This window comes from Chinchilla lanigera, unplaced genomic scaffold (assembly GCF_000276665.1).
Source record: "Chinchilla lanigera isolate Chin_1 unplaced genomic scaffold, ChiLan1.0 scaffold00009, whole genome shotgun sequence".
Lineage (NCBI taxonomy): Eukaryota > Metazoa > Chordata > Mammalia > Rodentia > Chinchillidae > Chinchilla > Chinchilla lanigera.
This window is the reverse complement of record NW_004955410.1, coordinates 36,302,787-36,323,081: the sequence shown is the minus strand read 5'-3', so window position 1 is coordinate 36,323,081 and position 20,295 is coordinate 36,302,787. Positions and strand designations below refer to the sequence as shown.

The following is a 20,295-nucleotide window of genomic DNA, read 5'->3' as shown; positions in this document are numbered from 1 at the left end:
AGGAGGATCAGCTGTACCGAGTTTTTCAGCACTTGATTTTAGACAGGTTAAGTTTGAGATGCCAATTAGACATCCACGTAGATATAATCAATTGACTATTAGTTTGGGGTTCAGGAGTCTTATCTAGGTAGGATAATCATTCCCTACCTACATTTGTATAACATTTTGTTATTCTTAGCAGCAGCAGCAGCACTAGCAACAGCATGATTATGTGATACAGAGAATTGAACCCAAGGCCTTTGCACAGAGCTACATTCTCAGCCCTTTATATTTTTTATTTTTCATTTTGAGATGAGATCTTCTAAGTTGCTTAATTGCCTCGTCTCAAATTTGTATTTGTTCTGCCTCAGTGTCCCATAGTGCTGAGATTATTTCCACTTACTCCTCCTTGGTTTCAGAGTTGCTTATATGGGTGTCATGTACACATTCCTGTTTGTTGAGCTCTCGAGCCCCAGTGGACTTAACGAGAAAGGACAAGAATCTTGCCTAGTTCATTTTTAGGGCCATTGAGCTTGGTATGAAGAAGATATGCTCTAAATATTTTTTTGGATGAATAAAATACCTAAATTCCATTTCCTATCAAGTAAAAAGAAAAATATTTACTTGGAGACCATACTGACATACTGCTATAAATCTTGATAAGTACATCATGTCTTGACGTCATTATTATACTATTTTTTTCTGAGGTGAATATTTTTGTTAGTCATATTGTAATGCATTTAAATTTCCTTACAATTCGGCTTCTTACTTTGTAGTCTTTAGACCAGTGATGATGAACTTTTTAGAGACGGAGTGCCTGCACTGCATGCCAGAACCCACTTATTTATTGCAAAGTGCAAACACTGCAATTAAATCTGAATACTAAGGTTTTGGTTTTGGAAAAACAACTGATATTCAGTGCTGAGCTGCTAGGATGACATGGATCACAAGGTGACAGAGAGGCTCTGTGTGCCTGCTGCGGCACACATGCCGTAGGTTAACCACCACTGCTTTAGACTATGCTTCCTAAAGCTGTAAGTACCATTACTTTGGGTTCTGGCTAGAAAATCCAATGATATGTAGAGCTTTGCATTCTTTAGAGTAATATTTGGTTAATATATCTTAATAATGAATTTCAGCACAAGTGGATAATCTGGTATATCCTTGGTATTTGCTCTCTGAAAATCCTGTTTTTGTTGTAAGACTTAATAACATGGTTGTATGAGATGCATCCATGTACTGTATATCATTTTGCAGATACCAGAGTCCTCTTACAACTGCTGCAGTCAGCTTGATTTCAGTCATCTTTAGAGAGATTATATTTATCCACCATCTTTGAAAGAACTTTTTACAGTTCAGTCTTAATGATATAGCAACCAAAAATCGTGAGTGGTTAGGTGTGAGTATGTGTGAAGGTGGAAGTGTGCGTCCAGCATTTCTGAAATACAATCCTGATTACCATTGATTTTTTTATTTGATTGTGAATACATTATATTGCTTGAAGTGAGACTAACAAGCTAAATTGTTGGGAGAATTATAGTTATTAATTATGCTAAGAGGATAAGTGTAAAGGAACTTTGTGTGTGTTTGTATAATTTGATAAAATGTCACTGGAAATATTTTTAAATAATGTAAAAATTTTTTGAAAAGCAATTTAAAACAAGTTTGAAAGGCAGTATTGAGAGGAAAAAAATAATTTAGCAATAATCTCACATTATAAAATGATGGCACATGCCTATAATCCCAGCACTCAAGAGGCTGAGGCAGCAGGATCACTGTGAGTTCATGGGCAGCCTGGGCTACATAGTGAGTTCAAGGACAGGCTGAACTACAGAGTGAGACACTATCTCAGAAAACAAAAAAAGAAAAACAAACAAGGGGGCTGGGGATTTAGCTCAGCGGCAAAAGCGCCTGCCTGGCAAGCGCAAGGTCGTGAGTTAGGTTCCCTGTACCGGAGAAAAACCAAAAAAAAAAAACAAAAAAACAGAAAAACAAACAAACAAAATAATATTCTTTCAGTATGTTTATTTCATCTTTTGGATTCATGTACACTGATCTGATTGGTGTTTTAGAAAGAAAGGGAAACGATAAATATAGAAAAAATACTGATATTCACTGAAGAATTTTTTTGCTAAAGATCAGGTAGATTTAGTAGTGAAAGATGACTTTCCCTAGAGTTGAAAGAATGTGCATGTTCCATCTTAACAAAGTTGGTCCATACACATAATACAGAGTGTAAAGATGACCAATCATCATTTTTAAGTATGCATTTAGAAGATTTGTAGAACAAAGGGCCCTTCATTTTTTGAAGTTACATATAACATTTTGTCTACATTTTTCTGGGATGCGAATCTATGGCTTTAAATTGTCAGACATTCAAAAAATTAAAGAACGCGGTCACTAGAGTAAAACTAAAGTTTATTTGAGCTTCTTTAATGTCGCTTATATTTCAACGCAGTTGCTTTCCTTTATTGTCATGTACTTTGTTTCCATAAATATTTAAGATTTAATTATACTTGAATTTTCTTTTTTCAGTCCTGTTTTTAAATTTAACCCTGTATTGTCAGCTCAAAAGATGGAGTGACCATTACAGTTCATGTTAGCATAAATTTTACTGTTTAATTTTTAATACTTCTGTCTTTTGGGAATCCCATATTTCATACCATGATAGAGAAGGAATGTAGTATTTTGTCTTACTGCTTTTCTGTGTCAACTTTATTGACTGTAATTTCTGTACGTGATACATTTTTCAGCTGAATTGAGTTTCAGCTCTAGGTAAAATAAGTTGCATAGAGAGAGGAAAAAAAAGAAATGTCTTTTATTCCAGCATGGAAGTCTATTCAGTTAAAAGTGTAAATGTCAATTGGATGAGGCTATTATAAATTCTGAGAATCTGACCTTGGTCAGAATAGGTATTAAGACAGGCACAGTCCCAATATTTAGTATCTATCAAAAAAGTTGATGAGTTGCTTGTCACTTAGAAGAACATATGTATAAGTATTTGAACTTTGGACTGTTTCTATAGCAGTTATATGAAATGCTTTCATTTTGTAGTATGTAGTGCTACATACAGTTTTTCTTGATTTTTCCTAAAGAAACTTTTAAAGGAGGTGAGTAAAATGGGTTTTGGTTGTTAATGTAAACATATTCATGTATTTCTGAAACTATGTATAACATGCATGTTTTTGTTTCATACAATTATCGGAAAAGAATTCAAACGTAAGAATAGGAGTTAGTATAGCATCGTATTTATCATGAAATGAAACTATTTAGTGAGGAAAGTAACCATACGTAAATTCACTCAAAAGATCAGTCCATAGATATTTAAGAAAGGCATGGGAGAATGAACATGAGTAAAATGTATTACACATTGAATGTCACCCCCACCCTGCACACTGAAACCAGGAGCAGGCTAATATAGGGGTGTGAAAATGATCAAAGCATGTTATATACATGAATGTACAACTGTACCAAAATAAAGCCCCCCCTTTTTTTTTCCAGTACCGGGAAGCGAACTCAAGACCTTGCGCTTGCTAGGCAGGCGCTGTGCTGCTGAGCTAAATCCCCAGCTCCAATAAAACCCCTTAATGTGTATAACCAGTTAAAAAATTCTTGTTTCAGAAAAGAAGAAAAACAAATAAATCTAGTGGATAGTTTGCTAAGTCTTGATAGTTCAAGGAACTCTGGGAGACTGAGGTAGGAAAATCACAAGTTTAATCTCAGCCAGAATCAGAACTTAGTGATTTAGGCAGAGCCCAGGGGGGGACAAGGGAGCTGAGATGTAGTGCAGAGCCCCTGAGTTCACTCTTCACTACTGTTTACAAAAAAGGAAAGGTGGTAAAAAACATATTAACTGTCCTTAAGGTCTTACTAACTTGAACTTGCAGAGGAACAATTTGAGCTTTTAGTTTAAAAATGTCTTCACAGGATTTCTTTTATTTGGGAGACAAATTTGTTGTCTTAGAACCTTTTCTGTTTGTGTTTTCCCTTTTACTTGTTTTTCTCTTGGTCTGCTTAAGATAAGAATTAACTTCTGTCACCAGTCTGTTAACTCTTCTTGTACTGCTTTTTAACACATGAATTATCTACGATTTAAATGTAGGCTAGCTATGTCAATACCTAGTTTATGTGTTCTATAGTTTCAAAATGGAAAGACTGATTTAATTGCTAAATTAGTGTGCCATCTTGTGGAGGATTGTGTAGTTAGCAGTCTGACTTACCCTGTAAGAGTAAAACTACAGATAGTGTGGTTGAGCACTTAAAATAAAAAACCTATTTTATTGTGCAAAATAGTAGGCACGGATGTCTTCACATTTCTTAACATATCTATCTTTTTTTTAGTGTATATAAGGTATATATATTGGTAGTAACTACCCCTAATGTTCATTTGGCACTGGTACCATTTGATGTATATTCTGTACCAAAGAGTATGGTAGAATTTTATATTTGTGGCCTGAGTAGCGATTGATTGATTCACTTAGTGTCTTAGAGTGAAATTGGCTTGACATTTTGTACACAGGCTGTTACTATCCACATTACCTCCAATCCTTCTAAGTCCCTACCTCTTCCGTTTTAGTCAGGTTTGTATGCTGCAAGTTTACCTCTTTCCTTGTCACATGTGTCCCTCCTTATGCTCTTCTGTAGCTTCCCCACTGTCTATGGAGTCAAGTTTAAAACTCTTACTTTATGGTTTAACCGTCTTTAATGATACTTAACTTTTTCTGGCCAATATTCATCATTTATATCAAATAGTACATATATTTATCACACACAATTTAACCATTTAATATTTAAGTGTTAAATACATGTAATACTTAATTTATCTCACAATAGCTTGTCGGATACCACATCACATTTTAGAGATTAGGAAACCAGTGCTTAAGAAACCTGCTGGTAGTCAGAGAGCTGTGGTAATACAGCCAGGATTGTAACTGAGAGCCTTTTGATATTAATGTCTTAAAAACCTTTTGAATATGTTTTTTCTGTATCTGTATCCTTGTTATTTTTTCTTTCTGCTTTGTTCCCCATTCTGCCTACCAGAACATAAAGCCAACTTCTAATTTATAGGACAAGTACCTCTGACACCATAAACCTTCCTGAGTCTCTTCAACCAGATATATTCTCTTCCACTTCTGAACTCCTATGGTACTTTTTAGCTTTCTTATGGCACTTAGCCCATCATGTGTTACAGTAATTTATATACCTGTTTTATCTTCTTGACAAGATTGTAAACGCAGGGCAGGGACTTTGTCATCATTGTTTTCATCATCTTTTTCTTAAAAATTATTTGAAGTGCTTTGCCAGTTCAGATCAATACTTATTGACATTATTGCTCTAAATGCTGGGAGAAATGGACAGGCAACATAGCCTGTGCTTTATTAAGGAAAAAATACAGGGAAAGAGTTGCTCCTCTTAAGATTGTATGCCCCAGGATGTACATGAATTGTTATTTCCTGTGTGCATGAGAATGAATTTTGAGTAAGCCAGTCTGTTATCCTGCTCCAAAGATTAATGTTTTCCCTTGGCTTTTTTCTTTTTCTCTGTAGTTCTCCCCAATTTTTACCATAAGTTTCAAAGGTCTGTGATATCTGTATATCTTTTAAGCATTAAATAGTACTTTTGCTGATCTTTGTTTCTAGATAATTTACTTTCTGATTAAATGAGCTGGTGATTTAATTAAAGTTTTTGTTATACCTTTTCATTCAGGTATGTCAGAAGGTCCAGTTTTCATCCAGTTCATTTAATTTTACTATTAAACTTCAACTTGGACCACAAAGCATTCATGGACAAGAATGACATCTTGGCTTAATTCCATTGGGATGCTTACTGTATGCCAGATTTTATTTTGCTCAGCCATCAATGAGGCTGTTGTGGAAATGTGGGTTTTCTTTGCTGTGAGAATTTATGCATACAAAGAGACCTGCTTTTCACAAAGAACACTGAGAACCCAGAACCCAAGAGAAAGGGTTATTAAAGTTAATGAACCAGAGTAACCTTATCTGGAAGGTGCCCAGAAACACTATAAAACAAAAGGTCACTTGCTATTGCTATTTTAGTTATATGCCCCCTCCTCCAGGCTTCAGAATTTAATAGGGTTAATTGCCTTTATAGTGAGACCTTGGCAAATAAAATCAGGTGAAACTTCTTTGATTTTTTTCCCCATAAAATTATAAATGTCTGGACATCACTCTGTGCCATTTGTGAAACAGAATGTTATCAACTAATAATAATGGACTGTTTTATAGTTCTGAAATTTGACAAGTTTTTAGTGGTTTGAAATAATTGTCATTATTTTACATTTATAAAGTGCCAAAAGTGCTTTAGGTACTGAAGTAGACCCAGAATCAGATAAAATAATGCCATTTTTATTGTATTTGTGGTACTTATAGAAATAGAAATTATTTTATATTTTAGTACATGCTTTGAAGATAGGTTGTTCATGCTTGACAGGCTTCAGAATGTTTCCATGTCACTCAGAGCTAAAGAATTTCACACTCAGATTTTTGTAAATTAACATATGAGACCCTGAGAGGTTAAGTATTCTGTACTTGGTCAGCCAGTTAGTGCTAGAACTCAGTGGGCTTCAGCGGGCTGTTCTTATCCAGAGAGCAGAGAAACATTGTTGGGATTTCTCCAAGTTATTTGGGAATAGATTGGGCATTTCACTTAGAAAATTTACTTAAGAATTTGAAATTATATGAAAATATGACAAAAATTCTTAGAAGACTGTTCAACTTTATGAATGGCAAAAAGTTTTTTCAGTGTTACAGTATTTCCACATGCATTGTCAGTTCTGACTTCATGGTGGGACACAGCACAGCCTTAGGATGTGTCATTAGGAGACTCAGTAACTTTCCCGTTTTTCTGTAGTATTTTACCTAAAAAAAAAAAAAGGTGGGCTTGTGTAACCAGTACACACAAGATGTTTATAAGAAGCAGAATATTTGAAGAAAGGAAAAGAACTATTAGTGTAGAAGAAAGGATCTATTATACAGTTTTATGTATAAAAAATTCACTATCCATTAGCAAGAAATCATTTTGATCCAGTGCTGAAGTTTATACATGCAGTAGACATTTCAGAATAGAAGAAACCAAATTCTCAAGGTACAGTACCTAGAATGGCTTAATGGTTACTTTCTAAAGAGTTGAACCTATCACAGTATATTTGGAAAAAAATCCCCCGGTTTTCCTGGGAATACCAAAAATGTGAATTACTTTATTATTAAGAGATGTAGCTTGCAACAAATTTTAACCATTGTTTTTGGTGTAACATTAAGGAGAAACCACTTTTAATGTGACTTTTTCAGAAGTAGCTAGATGTCCTCATACGTTTATACTTTATATTCCCCTAGGGTTTCTAGTTACAGTCTGAGTAACAAATTCCATAGACCGCTAGTGGATGAAAAGTTGCTGCATTTTTTAAGAAGTTAGTAAATGTAAATTTTTTATGGCCCGATGCAGAAACTTGTAAACGGGCTGCATATCAGATTCATATGGGGTACTTTGAAAATTCAGACTGTCTCTTTACCCACTGAAAAACAGTGGAATCAGAATGTTGGGGATCATGACTTAGTGATTGTATTTTTAAATAAATCTCTCAAAATAGTAATCCGAAGCACCCTCTGCATCTATTCATGTTTAGGGAATACTAGGCTGATACACATTTTGAAAGTTAAAATGTGAAAATCCCATTTTAAAAATTTTTAGATGTACCTTTTAAAATGATCTCTGAAAGAACTGGCTAGGACTGTTTCCCTTAAGGTTTTTTTTTTTTGTTTTTTTTTTTTGTTTTTTTTTTCCTTTAAACACATTATTTTTCTGATTTTCACAGAGACTGTTTATTTGTTTGGTGGCTGGGATGGAACACAAGATCTTGCTGACTTCTGGGCATACAGTGTGAAGGAGAACCAGTGGACATGTATCTCTAGAGACACTGAAAAAGAGGCAAGTTCCTAGACTTTTCACATACCTGCATTATATTGGGGCATGGGTGTTACATTTCGTTTTATGCATGTTTAATTTCTTCTCTGTCAGCTATGATAGGAAAAGAATTTGGTATGCAAAGTTAGTTTAAGTACTCCTTGATGACAGCTTGTATACCTGATTTGCCAACTATTTTATAAAGATGAATAGAAATAGGTATTTTTGTGTTATTTAATGTTTAAACTACTGTAGCCCAGAAATGTAACTATGTAACTATATGTTATCTTAATGCCCCTGTCACTTCTACCCTTGTTTCCAGCGTTCATTTTATTTTTATTTCTTCTGGAAAAATAACTTTTGATTTCTAACCCCTCACTATGTCATTGCTTTGACTCCTCACTGGTTCACTATATATGCATGTCTTGAGTAACTGTATTTCAGCTGACTATGGGTCACGTACATAATAGTAGATCCTGTAAGATTACATTGCCTGATGCTATTATAACCATAAATGTATTCAGTGGTATTCACACAATGATGACATTGCATAATGATGCATTTTCTATATTTTATTTTAAATTAAAATTATGTAAGCATAAACATTTGTATGTCTCTACATACACAGAATCTGCCAAAAAATGAATATATACTTCAGCAATTTGCCATACTAATAAATGTCTAGGAACCAATGGCCACCAGTTTGAGCACCTCTTTTAACTACAGAGGCCAAAGGTAACTTGTACTAATTTCATAATATCTCAGTAAATTTAGTATTAAATTATTTACACAAGTGTTTCTTCTCCTGATGTATACGTTTTTTGGTGGATTCTATTTATGTAAAACATTTTCATACAGCTTAAGGTGTCTGGGGTTTATGGCTTTGAATTAAACAAGTGTGTGGTTATATACCGAGTTAAAGTGAATATTAATTTATTTTTGTCCAGAAATTGTAAAGAACTTTAAATTGCATTCTTTCTCTAGAATATTTCAGATTGTGAATTAAAAAATAACCAATTCAAAAAAATCTAAAAGTGAAAAGGAAATGACCTAATTTAAACCCTTCTGGTTTTCATTTAGGAAAGTCATTTCAAAAGATCTAGTGCTGTTTCTTCTAGTGCTGGGTTCTTGCTTATTCGTTATGATCTAAGGAGTAATCATTTGGGTGATTTTTATTTTTTCCAAAAGACCTTGAAGTTTGTATTTCTTTTCCTTTACCTTGGGAGAAGTATGTAAAAATGGCATTCGTAACTTTGTCAGTATTGATGTACCATTTTCTGAAGTGATTATTTCTGACCTCAACATAAAAGACCTATCTTTAAATACCTAACATTTCTTTTCAACTGTGTTAAATCAGTTTGGTCACATCTGTAAGTATTTTGGCAATTAAGCGTAGGATTTGTCTTTAAAAATTTTCTCTCAGCCAAGCCCAGTGGCACAGGTCTGTAATATGAGCACCGAGAGGAGGCTGAAGCAGGTGGATTACAAGATCTAGCCCAGCCTAGGCAATTTAGCAACTTAGTGAGACCCAGTCTTAAAATAAAAAATGGGCTGGGGATATAGCCCAGTACATACTACTAAAAATAATCCTCTCTGTTCTTCATTGAATGTGTCTGATTTATGTGGAAGTTCTACCAGAATGCAATATTACACTTCAAACATTCTTTCCTCTCCCTTTTTGCACTGATTGAATCTATATGTGGTTTTTTTGTTTGTTTATTTGTTTGTTGTTTAACTTTTGGTCACTGTTGTTGATTCCTACATGTGTTTTCCATTCATGAACAAAGTTTCTTAAAAACAGATTGGACCATGTGATACCTTGACCTAAACCCTGTGGTTATCTTCTGTCTTGGTTTCAGTTACCTATTACATTTTATCTGTTGTATTACAAGAATTCACAGAACTTCAGTGGCAAATAGTAGTAAGCGTTTATTGTTCCTAACTCTACAGGTTGACTGAGTCATTCTTTTGGTGTAAGCTGGGTGCATTCACTTGTCTGGGAGTCATGGGTCAGCTAGTTTAGGATGGCTTCAGCTGGGACTGCTTGGTTGTATTCTATATAGTCTCCCTCTGGTAGACTACCTGGTGCTTGTTCTCATGGTTGGGTCAGAGCTGCAAGGAGGGTGAAGTACACATGAACAATCCATCAGATTTGTTCTTGTCTCAGCAAAAAAAAACATGTAAGCAAGCCAGGGTCAGCATGCGGTGGAAGGTACTGTTAAGGAGCATAGACACAGGGAGGTGTGACTAACAGTAGCAGAGCAGTTTATCTCCCTCACTTCCTACTAGAGTAAACCTCTAAATTTCTCATCAAAGTTTGGTCTTCACCTACTTTACCAGCCTTACCTCCTGACTTCATGTGCTTAGTAACTGGAGTTACTAGAATTATTCCACTTTCTCACCTGTATCACTTGGTAGCGTTGTTTTCATGATTGGGATTAACAGATGATCTTATGCTTAGCTTTAACCTAGTAAATACCTATTGATTATTTGAAACTCATTTCTACTGAGAAGCTTTTCTTACTCTCCCTAAGAATTTAAAACTTCCTGTAATGCGCCCACTTTACCCCTTTTAATTCTGGAATAGGTTATGATGTTAGTTTATATTTCTGTTTTTCCTACCTAGACTCTGAATAAAGGCATGAATCATATTCTTTAGAATTTATGTATTTTAAGGATAAGACACATGTGCTTACTCCTTAGTGATAGGAGTAAGTAGATAGTAAATAGGGAAAGTTACATGAAGAGTCAGTGCTGGAGAAGAACAAGGAAATGATAAATACTACAAAATTCAGGAGAGTGACTCCTTTGGGGTGGAGAGTTTACAGGGAGTTTCAAAAGTATTATAGATGTTTTAAGGCTGTATTATAGGTAGATAGCTTCATTCCAGTATTTTTTATATCATACATGTTATACGTAATTATTTTAAAACTAGTGCTGAAACATAATTGTTTTCATGGGAGTATTTGGTTATTTTGAAGTTAATAAAAATAAGTAAAATGGTGTGACTCAGTACTACAGCTCAGCTTTATTATAATTTATTACTACTTAGACACGTAAAAACCTTGGTTGACCATCTATGAATCGGATGGCACGCAAGCTATGGCTGTGACTTAAGTGCTTATTGTTTATAAAATTGAGCAATTATTATTTTACATATCTAATTTTTGGAAGATTTTGATCTATTTTCTTTTTTAATTAATTAAGTTTATTGGTACATTTTAGGTATACATAATGATCACATTCATCATAGGGAATTTGTACCTGTACGTGATAAATCTTGAGTCTTTTTTTTTTTCCTCATTCACCTACTCTACCTTCAACCCCTTTCCCCTCATTTACAAAAGCTTTGTTTCCATTTTTCCTTCTTTTTTTGCATTTTTTCTTTTCCCTTCTAATTTTTTATACCAGTGAGTACAAGTTATTGTTTGATGCTACTGTAGGGCATTGTATTTTTAAGCACAACACAATTAAAAAGGAAAGTTAATTTAATCATTTTAATTTACTGAAATACGTGTCTAATAAAACATTAAGGAGACTGAAAAATAATAGCTCAGCTCTTCATGAGAAAATTACTTTAATGTTTATGTAGATATGCAAGTAAATTTTTATAGATTGGAAACAAATGTATTATTCTCAAAGTAGTTAATAAACTCATTTTTATTAGCTCCAGTTCAATTTCTTTAGTATTCTTTTTCAAGGCCAACTATAAAAATTCAGTATTTTGTAATGTGGCTATAAGTTATGATTACTAAATAAAAATGAAATTTATAGCTAGGTGTAGTGGTGCATGCCTATAATCTCAGCATTTGGGAGGCTGAGGCAGGAGGATCGCCCAGAGTTTAAGGCCAGCCTGGGCTACATAGTAAGTTCAAGGCCAGCCTAGACTGCATAGTGAGACCCTGTCTCAAGCAAACAAACAAAAATTTATAGCAAGAGACATCTTGGAAAAGGCAGAATTACAGCTTTCGTTAAAGGAAAGTAGGGTAATGACCTTTATATATTTTTAAAATCATAGCTCTTTTTAAGTATTTCTGACTTCATTCATGAATTATAGACCAGAAAGGAATTAGATATAGCTCTTCTTACTGGACTTTAATTATGTTAGTGCTTCTCTAACTTTATGGTTTCAGGATCCCTTTACAGTTTTAGGCAAAATCTCATTGATATTCTCGGTTTATTTGGGTTATATCTATTGAAAACAACTGTATTAGAATGGAAAACTTTAAAATTTCTTCACCAATTAATTTAAAATTGTAGTAATAAACTTATGCTGACACAAATAATATTTTTGTTAAAAATAGCTGTTTAGGGTTAGGGTTAGGTTTTCACTCTTACACTATTAATGTAATAAATTACCCCTATTGATTTTGTGATGTAAAAGCAACTTTGCATTCCTAAGATAAACAAACCCCTTTTGTTGTGAGATACTCTTTTCATATATGGTATTGCTACATTCCATTTGGCAATATTTTGTTAAAGGTTAATTTTGTGTCTGTGTTCATAAGAGATGCTTGTCACCTGTAAATTATTTCTCTATTTCCTTCCCCTTCTCCTCCTCCCACTCCACCTCTTCTTTCTTTGTAACATTGTCATTTGATGTCAGTGTTATGTTGTCCTCACGAAATTAAGTTAGGAATACACTAGAATACAGATTTTTTTTTTAAATGGGTCTTTCTTCTTCCTCTATTTTCTGAAACATTTTGTCTCAAACTGATGAATTTCTTCTTTAATATTTGGTGAAATTTGCCAGTGTTAGGTATCTAAGCCTAGAGATCTATTTATGGGAACATTTTAAATTATGAACTCAATTCAGTAGATATAAAGACATTACATTTTTCTCTTTCTAGCAAGTCATTTTGTTGTTAGATTTTTTTCAAGGAATATGTGTATTTTATCTGTGGTCACCTTCGACCTGATACTTATAATAAACTTTTATTTTCTTTTTTATTTTTATAGTCTGTAGTCCTGTTTTTCTTTCATTTCACATAAAGGCATTTGTATTTTCTTAGTCTTTATAAAAAATTATAATCTTGCTTAGAGTGCTATCAATATTCCTTGTTATTTTTCTGTTTTTAAGTGCTTTATATCCTATTATTGTTACTTTCCTTTTTCTTCTTGCTTAGTATAGAACTTGCTAACATTTTAATTGTACTTGTGCTGATTCAGCTAAAGCACAAAGAGAGTAATACTCTTTGGGCTGTTACTGTACTATTAGAATTTCAAATTTTACATCTAGGAAATGTGATATAGATTTATTACATATTACTCCATCTTTGTGAGTTGTTTTTTGCAGTGCTAGGAATTCAACCCAAGGTCATTGTGTGTGTGAGGCAAGTGCTCTACCACTGAGCTACATTCCCAGCCCTCCATCTTTGTTTTTGAGATTTTTAATCATGGAAGAAAATTTTTCTTAAATAAAAATTTCACCTTATCTGCTCAAATCTTGACAAAAATCTTTAAAAAATAAGTTTTGAAGATTTTGACAAAAGTCTTTAAGTTTTTAATAAGTTTTACCTTGTTTAGTAAACTTTACTAAAACTTTAATAAGTTTTAGTAAAGTTTTCAAGTTTTAGTAAAGTTTTCAGTAAATTATTTCTCTATTTCCTTCCCCTTCTCCTCCTCCCACTCCACCTCTTCTTTCTTTGTAACATTGTCATTTGATGTCAGTGTTATGTTGTCCTCACGAAATTAAGTTAGGAATACACTAGAATACAGATTTTTTTAAAAATGGGTCTTTCTTCTAAACTTTAATAAGTTTTACTAAAATAGAGAAAGCAATTTAGTGTACTGGATTAAACACTAATTGTCAAGCTGTTGTTCTTGTGTAATATTCCTTAGTTTAATCAATATTGTTACATTATTTTTATACTGTTGCTTTTTTATGTTATATCTTACTCTAGGAACCTATGATAATTTTTTGGTTTTTATTTTTCCTGTAATAATTTTTTCTTGCCTACAGATTATATCAAGTCTCTGGCAGTTACTCACTAGACTTGCTATTTCCACTTTATATTTCATTTTTGTTCTTCAGCAAGAATTCTTCATTTTAGTCATAACCACATATACTGTGTTAACAAGTTTATTTTTGGTTTTGTTTCTCTTCTAGAAAAAAATACCTGACATAGCGAGAAGAGCAGAGTTATTGGCTCTGGTTACACTAGGGCTTAGATCTGCTATCTTAGTTTTATGACTGTGGACAAATTATGTAGATGCTGAAATAATGATGTTTCCTTATAGTATTAAGTAAAATACATACATACATACACAGTAATAATATAAACACAGTTTAGGAAATGTTAAACATTAGTTCATTAGTTTTATTTCCTTTCTACCTTTTATCTCTTTAAACCTTGTTCAGTTGAAGCAACCATGAACTCTTCTAGCTATAGTACAGGTTTTTTTAACCTTTTGTTGAGTCCTGTTAAACGAATGATCTCGGCTCTCTCTGTCTCCTTTAGGTAGCATACTGTTCTTAATACTCCTACTTCCTTAATGTAATTGTGTTACTCAGTCAAAAGAGTCAGTTTTATGTAATGTAAATTATCTAAGTCAAAGACTTGGATTCCCCTGCTTCTATCACTAGCTTATTGGCTCTCAGGATGACACCTTTCTTTTCTGGGCTTATATTTCCTCGTCATTAAAAAGGGAGAATTAAACTACAAATTTCATTATAGTTTCTTCCAACTTTGAAAATTACTGGTTAATATTTTTGAAGTACCTGTACTTGAAGTACCTGTTTTGTGTTATATTCTGGTGAGAAATACCAAAATAATTTTAAAGGGCAAACATAGATTGTCAGGTAATTGAGACTAGAACTGTGTTCATAGATGACCAAAATACAATGCAGTATATGATAGAAACCATACAGGTGTTACAGACAGGTGTCAGAGGATATAGAGTAGTTGATCTTATCTTTCCTGGTTGATATTAAACACTGAAAAGTAAGATTTGGATCCTGCTGCTTCTTTTCCTTTCTTTTGGAGATTTAAACCTAGTATTAGATCCACATTAGTTGACTTCTTATGTTTCCGAGCAAAAGGAGGACAGTTAATATTATTTTGTTCTTTTGCTCCTGCCCCATTTTTCCTTCTACAGAATGGCCCAAGTGCCAGATCATGTCATAAAATGTGCATTGATATTCAACGGAGGCAAATCTACACATTGGGACGCTATTTGGATTCCTCTGTGAGGAACAGCAAGTCTCTAAAAAGTGATTTCTACCGTTACGACATTGACACAAACACGTGGATGTTGCTAAGTGAAGATACTGCTGCTGATGGAGGACCGAAACTGGTGTTTGATCATCAGGTTTGATGCACAGTTAAATATATGGTGGAATTAGTGTTCACTAATTCTTGTTCATAGAGCTTATGGATGTTCTCTACAAGTGATTATACTGCAAATACCTAAGACAGATCATTAAAAAAATTTTTGTTTCACTAGATATAAAGTTATTCTTTAAATTTTTTCTTTGTTTGGTACAGATGTCAGAAATAAGCTCTAAGATCTCAGAATAGAATTATTAATTTATAAAATCTTTATTACTATAGAGAGTAGATGGAATAATATTAGGAAAAACAAATTTAGTTTTATAGTAAATGCTTATAAATCCTAGCAGTAGCAGTTTGCCCTTTTAACATTTTAAAAGAATTTTTCCTTCATGGAAGAATTTTAAAATCACTTTATAATGAGTGTGAGAATTTGAAGTCTCAAGCTTTTTTTCCAATTAACATAAAATATATTTTTATTTACAATCAGAAACATGTTATGAACCTAGATTATGTTATTTAAACTCAGCACCAAAAATTCGTGTGATGGTGTTTGTAGACAAGGAGACTGCACATAGTAATATTGTAAGTCATTTTAATACTAACATGCAGATAGATAACTGTCACCATTGTCATCACTATCAGTGTTATTGTCATGATTATCTGTCTTTGAATACTTCCTACAAGTTCAGGGTAAGTTAAATGAAATAATAATCATTGGAGTTTTACTTGGCTCACCCATTTCTAACATCTTCAGAATACAGGGGGGAAAAAAAGACTTTTAAAAAGATCTCTAATACTGCGTTGATGATAGTATTATCTTGTACTTGAAAAATGAGAGATAGTAGAAATATGATCAAAATACAGTTCATATTTAAAATTGTATGTTTGAGTTTAAAGCCCAAGTCATTACTGTGTCTTTACAGATTTTTTAAATTAATTTTTTACTTTAAAACTGTGCTATGACCATGTTTATATTAATATGTACTTGTTACAAGAGAATGGTAAGGAAAAGAGGCCTGACTTGTGCCTATCAAGTAAGTGGTGCGTGGAAAATCAAAAACGTTAGTCTTTGAAGTACTCCCCAGATTCAATTTGAAATTTCTACTGGCTCAGTTATATAACTGAGCTCTGCCATGCTGTACACATCCTTGCCAACATTCTCAGTATTCATGTAGGAAATAAGAACTCCAAGAATTCAAGCTGGTTCTGATCTTTTTTTGTTGTTGTTGTTACTGGGAATCGAACTCAGGACCTTGTGCTTGCCAGGCAGGCACTTATGCCACTGAGCTATATCCCTGTCCCTGATTCTGATCTTTTAAAAGCATCAGCATCAGCAGAGTTTAGTGGCAGATGTCTGTAATCTCAGGCTGAGACAGGATGATCACTGCAAATTCGAGGCCAGCCTTGGCTGTGTTGTGAGTTCATGGCCTGAACTACATAGGGAGACTCTGTCTTACAAAACCAAACCAAAACAAAACAAAACAAAACACATCAGCAGATAACATTGTTAGGGAACAATTTATTGTCTTGATCCCAAATTGTTACATACTTCTTTCACAAAAGATGTTGATGTCTTTGTTAACTGGTTGAAAAGTATTCTTAAGGATAGTTGGACTACATAGCACATACAGAGTTCTTGTTATGGCTTTTGTCTCTCTTGACTCTGATAAAAGTAGGCTGTTCTTTGGAAGCTGACTTATGTTAAATAATGCTTGGTTTTTACCTGAATAGATGGTACTGCATAACACTAGGAGCAGAGAAACCAGGATTTTAGCGCAATTTCAGCTAGCAACTAGCTCTGTGCTGCTGAGCAAGTTCCATGACCTTCGTAAACCTCTGTTTCACATTTTATTTCCTGTAAATAAAGCTATAAGTTATAACTGACTAACTTGTGGCATTAAAGGAACTCCAGAAAACTATTTGTGGTATTCATGATGCTCTTGGATTTAGCACTCTGTTTTGAAATTTGAGAGCATGAGAATACCAGAGGCATGAAGACATTTTTAGAACTTTAACCTTAACACTATCCCAAGCATCACACAATGTAACTACATGGAAAACTTGAGAACTCAGCTGCTATTGTGTTCTTTAGAAAACTGTCCTTCATGCCAGGCATGGTGGTGCATGCCTGTAATTTCAGCACTTGGGAGGCTGAGGCAAGAGGATTGCTGGGAGTTCAAGACCATCCTGGGCTACATAATGAGTTCAAGGCCAGCCTGAACTACATAGTGAGACCCTGTCTCAAAAACAAAGAAAGATAGAAAACTGTCCTTCAAGTGTAAACACTATGAGGAAATTACTAGAAAATGGAATATGAGCTAGTAAAAAAATAGCAGGAAAAAACTGAAAAGGATTGAAGGTGTGAACTCATTGGCATTATTCCTGGGCCACATTGGATCATTGGCAGGCTGAACGTATACTTTTACTACTGTCCTTCTCAACATCCTCTAACATGACAAGAGAATATGTTAACAATAGTATTGAAAAGCATTGTATTCAAAGAACTTCAAAACTTGATGGGAATTTTCCTGAAAGGTAGAAAGCAGATAGGATCAGACCCAACCAGAAAAAAACAGAGACTCTAGAGTCACAGCAAAGACTGAGAAATGACTTGAGTCTCAAATTGTATATAGCTGGGACAAATATAGCTGGTGACAAAATAGGAGGGCATTTTCCAGTGTAGTACTTAGCAGTGATAATTGTCTACAGGTAAAATGTGAAATAAGGATGTTATGGCTGAAAAGATAGCACAGAAGGGCATCCTCTCTCTTGTCTTCCTGTCCATTTCTTCAAACAGGTTATGGTATATGCAAATAGGCATGTGAGTAGGGATTTTCAGACACAAGACCAGACAAAAAGAAAAAAATCCAACTATTTGAAAGTAATGAGATGGAGTACAAAGCTCAACAAATTACTAGTGAATTCAAGAAAAATAACTAGTAGAATAAATTGAAGAAAATGGTATTTAAAGTAGTTCTGATGAATATTACATCTATGAAAAGGAAATATGCTGGATGTGGTGCTGCACACCTGTAATCCTAGCACTTGGGAGGCTGAGGCAGGAGGATCACTGGAAGTTAAAGGCCAGCTGGGGCTATGTAGTGAGTGCAGGCCAGCCTAACTACATAGTGAGACTCTGTCTCAAAAAAAAAAAAAAGACAAAAAGAAATATCTAAAAATTATAAAAATTTGATAGTAAAAATAGAAATCTCAGTAATTTGATTAGAAAGAAGAATGGGCATTTGTCTAAATTAGTAAATTAATGAGGTAAAATTATGAGAGAAAACTTAAGACTCAGAGAAGAGGTCTTGAAGTTCCAATATCTACTTCATGAGAATTCCAAAATTGAGGTAAAAAAGTATTCAGGGGAAAAAAAAGAAAAAAGTTCCTGGAGCTGAAAACCAACACAATTTTCAGACCAAAAGAAATTACCAACTACAGATCAGAATGAAAGAAGGGGGAAAAAATTCCTATCTAGGTAGTTACTTAATGAAATTTCAGAACCGTAAGAAAATCCTAGAAACAATCACAGAGAAAAAGCTGGCTACCTACTGGTCAGCAGGAATCAGATTGACAGGAGATATTTTTGGAAATAGGGTCAAGGAAACATAGTAGATTGGACAACACTGGGTACTTGGAAAGCTTTATAGCAGAACCTCAAATTTTATAAGGAGAACATTATTTTGAACCCAGTTTAAACCTTGCCAATCTTATATTCCTGTAATAGGGTAAAATAAAGTCACTTTCAGATTTAAAAGAAATTATTTTTTCAGAAAAACAAGTTACTGTCTGCTTTTTACTTTTAAATTAAACGTGTAAGTTGACAAATGAGTAGTCTTCCAACTTTTGGCTCAAAAGACTTCTCAAAATCTTTGTAGAAAAGAGCACACAGAGTTGGTTGTTAGCTTTTCTGAAAACATTTTTCAGAGATCCAAACTTCAAAACAAATTAAAAAACCAAGTAGAAATTAAAAAATAAAGAGTAAACCATGCTAATGAATAACATGTTTCCTAGAGTGATTAAAATTTATTGTCATTTGATAGTTGACTCTCTTGAAATTTTGTATCTTATCAAGGGAAGAACAGAACTTAGGAGCAAGTAGTTAAAGGAATAAAATGATTTCTGTTGTTTTCTACTTGTCAAGATAAGGGTAAGAATCACAATACAAATACAGTTACTTATGTTACTCCTTTCTTGAAACGGCTTAGACTGGTGTGCTGGCAAAAGCTACCGTGTAAAGGTGTTTATACAACAATGAGAATAAGCAGTTAGGCTTCAATATCCCCCCAAAGGAACGGAGATACTTCCTTCGTAACCATATGAAGTAGAGCCGTAGGGGAATAGATACTGGCCATTAGTATGAACTGTGCATTTGGGAAAATGGGAAATAGACTCAATATGGACCTCCCAGGATTTTCTGCATGCTCCCCAGGTATTTGGAAAGATTTGAGCCTTAAGAACTTTTGACAGGATAGTGCAACCCAGTTTGGAGAGAGATACAGTAGCTGAGTGGAGCTATGTGGGGTCATCTTTAGCAATATAAGGATTGTTTTTAATGACATAATCTTTTAAGATTAAAGACTGGGAACATCATCTGTGGAATGCGGGGGACATGAAAACTTTGATGTCTTAGTTTTTCAGCCATATTCACCAAGATTTCACCCTGGGGGAAGTAATAAATTGTCATCTCAATTTATGGAAGTGTTTTAAAAACCTGGGAAATGGCAAAGCAGGTACAGATTGTTTTGGTGGTAAAGAGTAGGAGATGCTAGAATCTTCCATAATACTTTAGTAATAAATTAGTAATACAAATTAGTAATGAATTCAAGAAAATAACTAATAGAATAAATTGAAGAAAACAGTATTTTAAAGTAATTCTGATGAATATTGCATCTATGAAACATTAATACCTAAAAATTATAAAAATTTGATAGTGAAATAGAAATCTCAGTAAATTGATTAAAAAGCAAAATGGGAATATGTCTAAATTAAGCTAAAATTATGAGAGAAAACTTAAGGCTCAGAGAAGAGGTCTTAAAGTTTCAATATCTACCTCATTGGAGTTCTAAAATAGAGGTAAAAAATATTATAATAAATACTGTAATAAATTTTTATCTTAATT

General features: G+C 33.7%; 1 protein-coding gene across 4 annotated transcripts in view; it reads left to right on the top strand.

Moving 5' to 3' along the window:
• The window catches only part of Mkln1 (muskelin 1, intracellular mediator containing kelch motifs), a 316,551-nt gene that overhangs the window by 245,456 nt on the left and 50,800 nt on the right, over positions 1 to 20,295 (top strand). For all 4 annotated transcript variants that reach the window (XR_259906.2, XM_005377548.2, XM_013510638.1 and 1 more), the window contains 2 exons: positions 7,811 to 7,923; positions 14,998 to 15,210. Coding sequence is in view for 3 of the 4 variants with exons in the window: in XM_005377548.2 (XP_005377605.1) it covers positions 7,811 to 7,923; positions 14,998 to 15,210 (326 nt within the window). In the remaining variant the exon portion in view is untranslated. The remainder of the gene's footprint in view (positions 1 to 7,810; positions 7,924 to 14,997; positions 15,211 to 20,295) is intronic.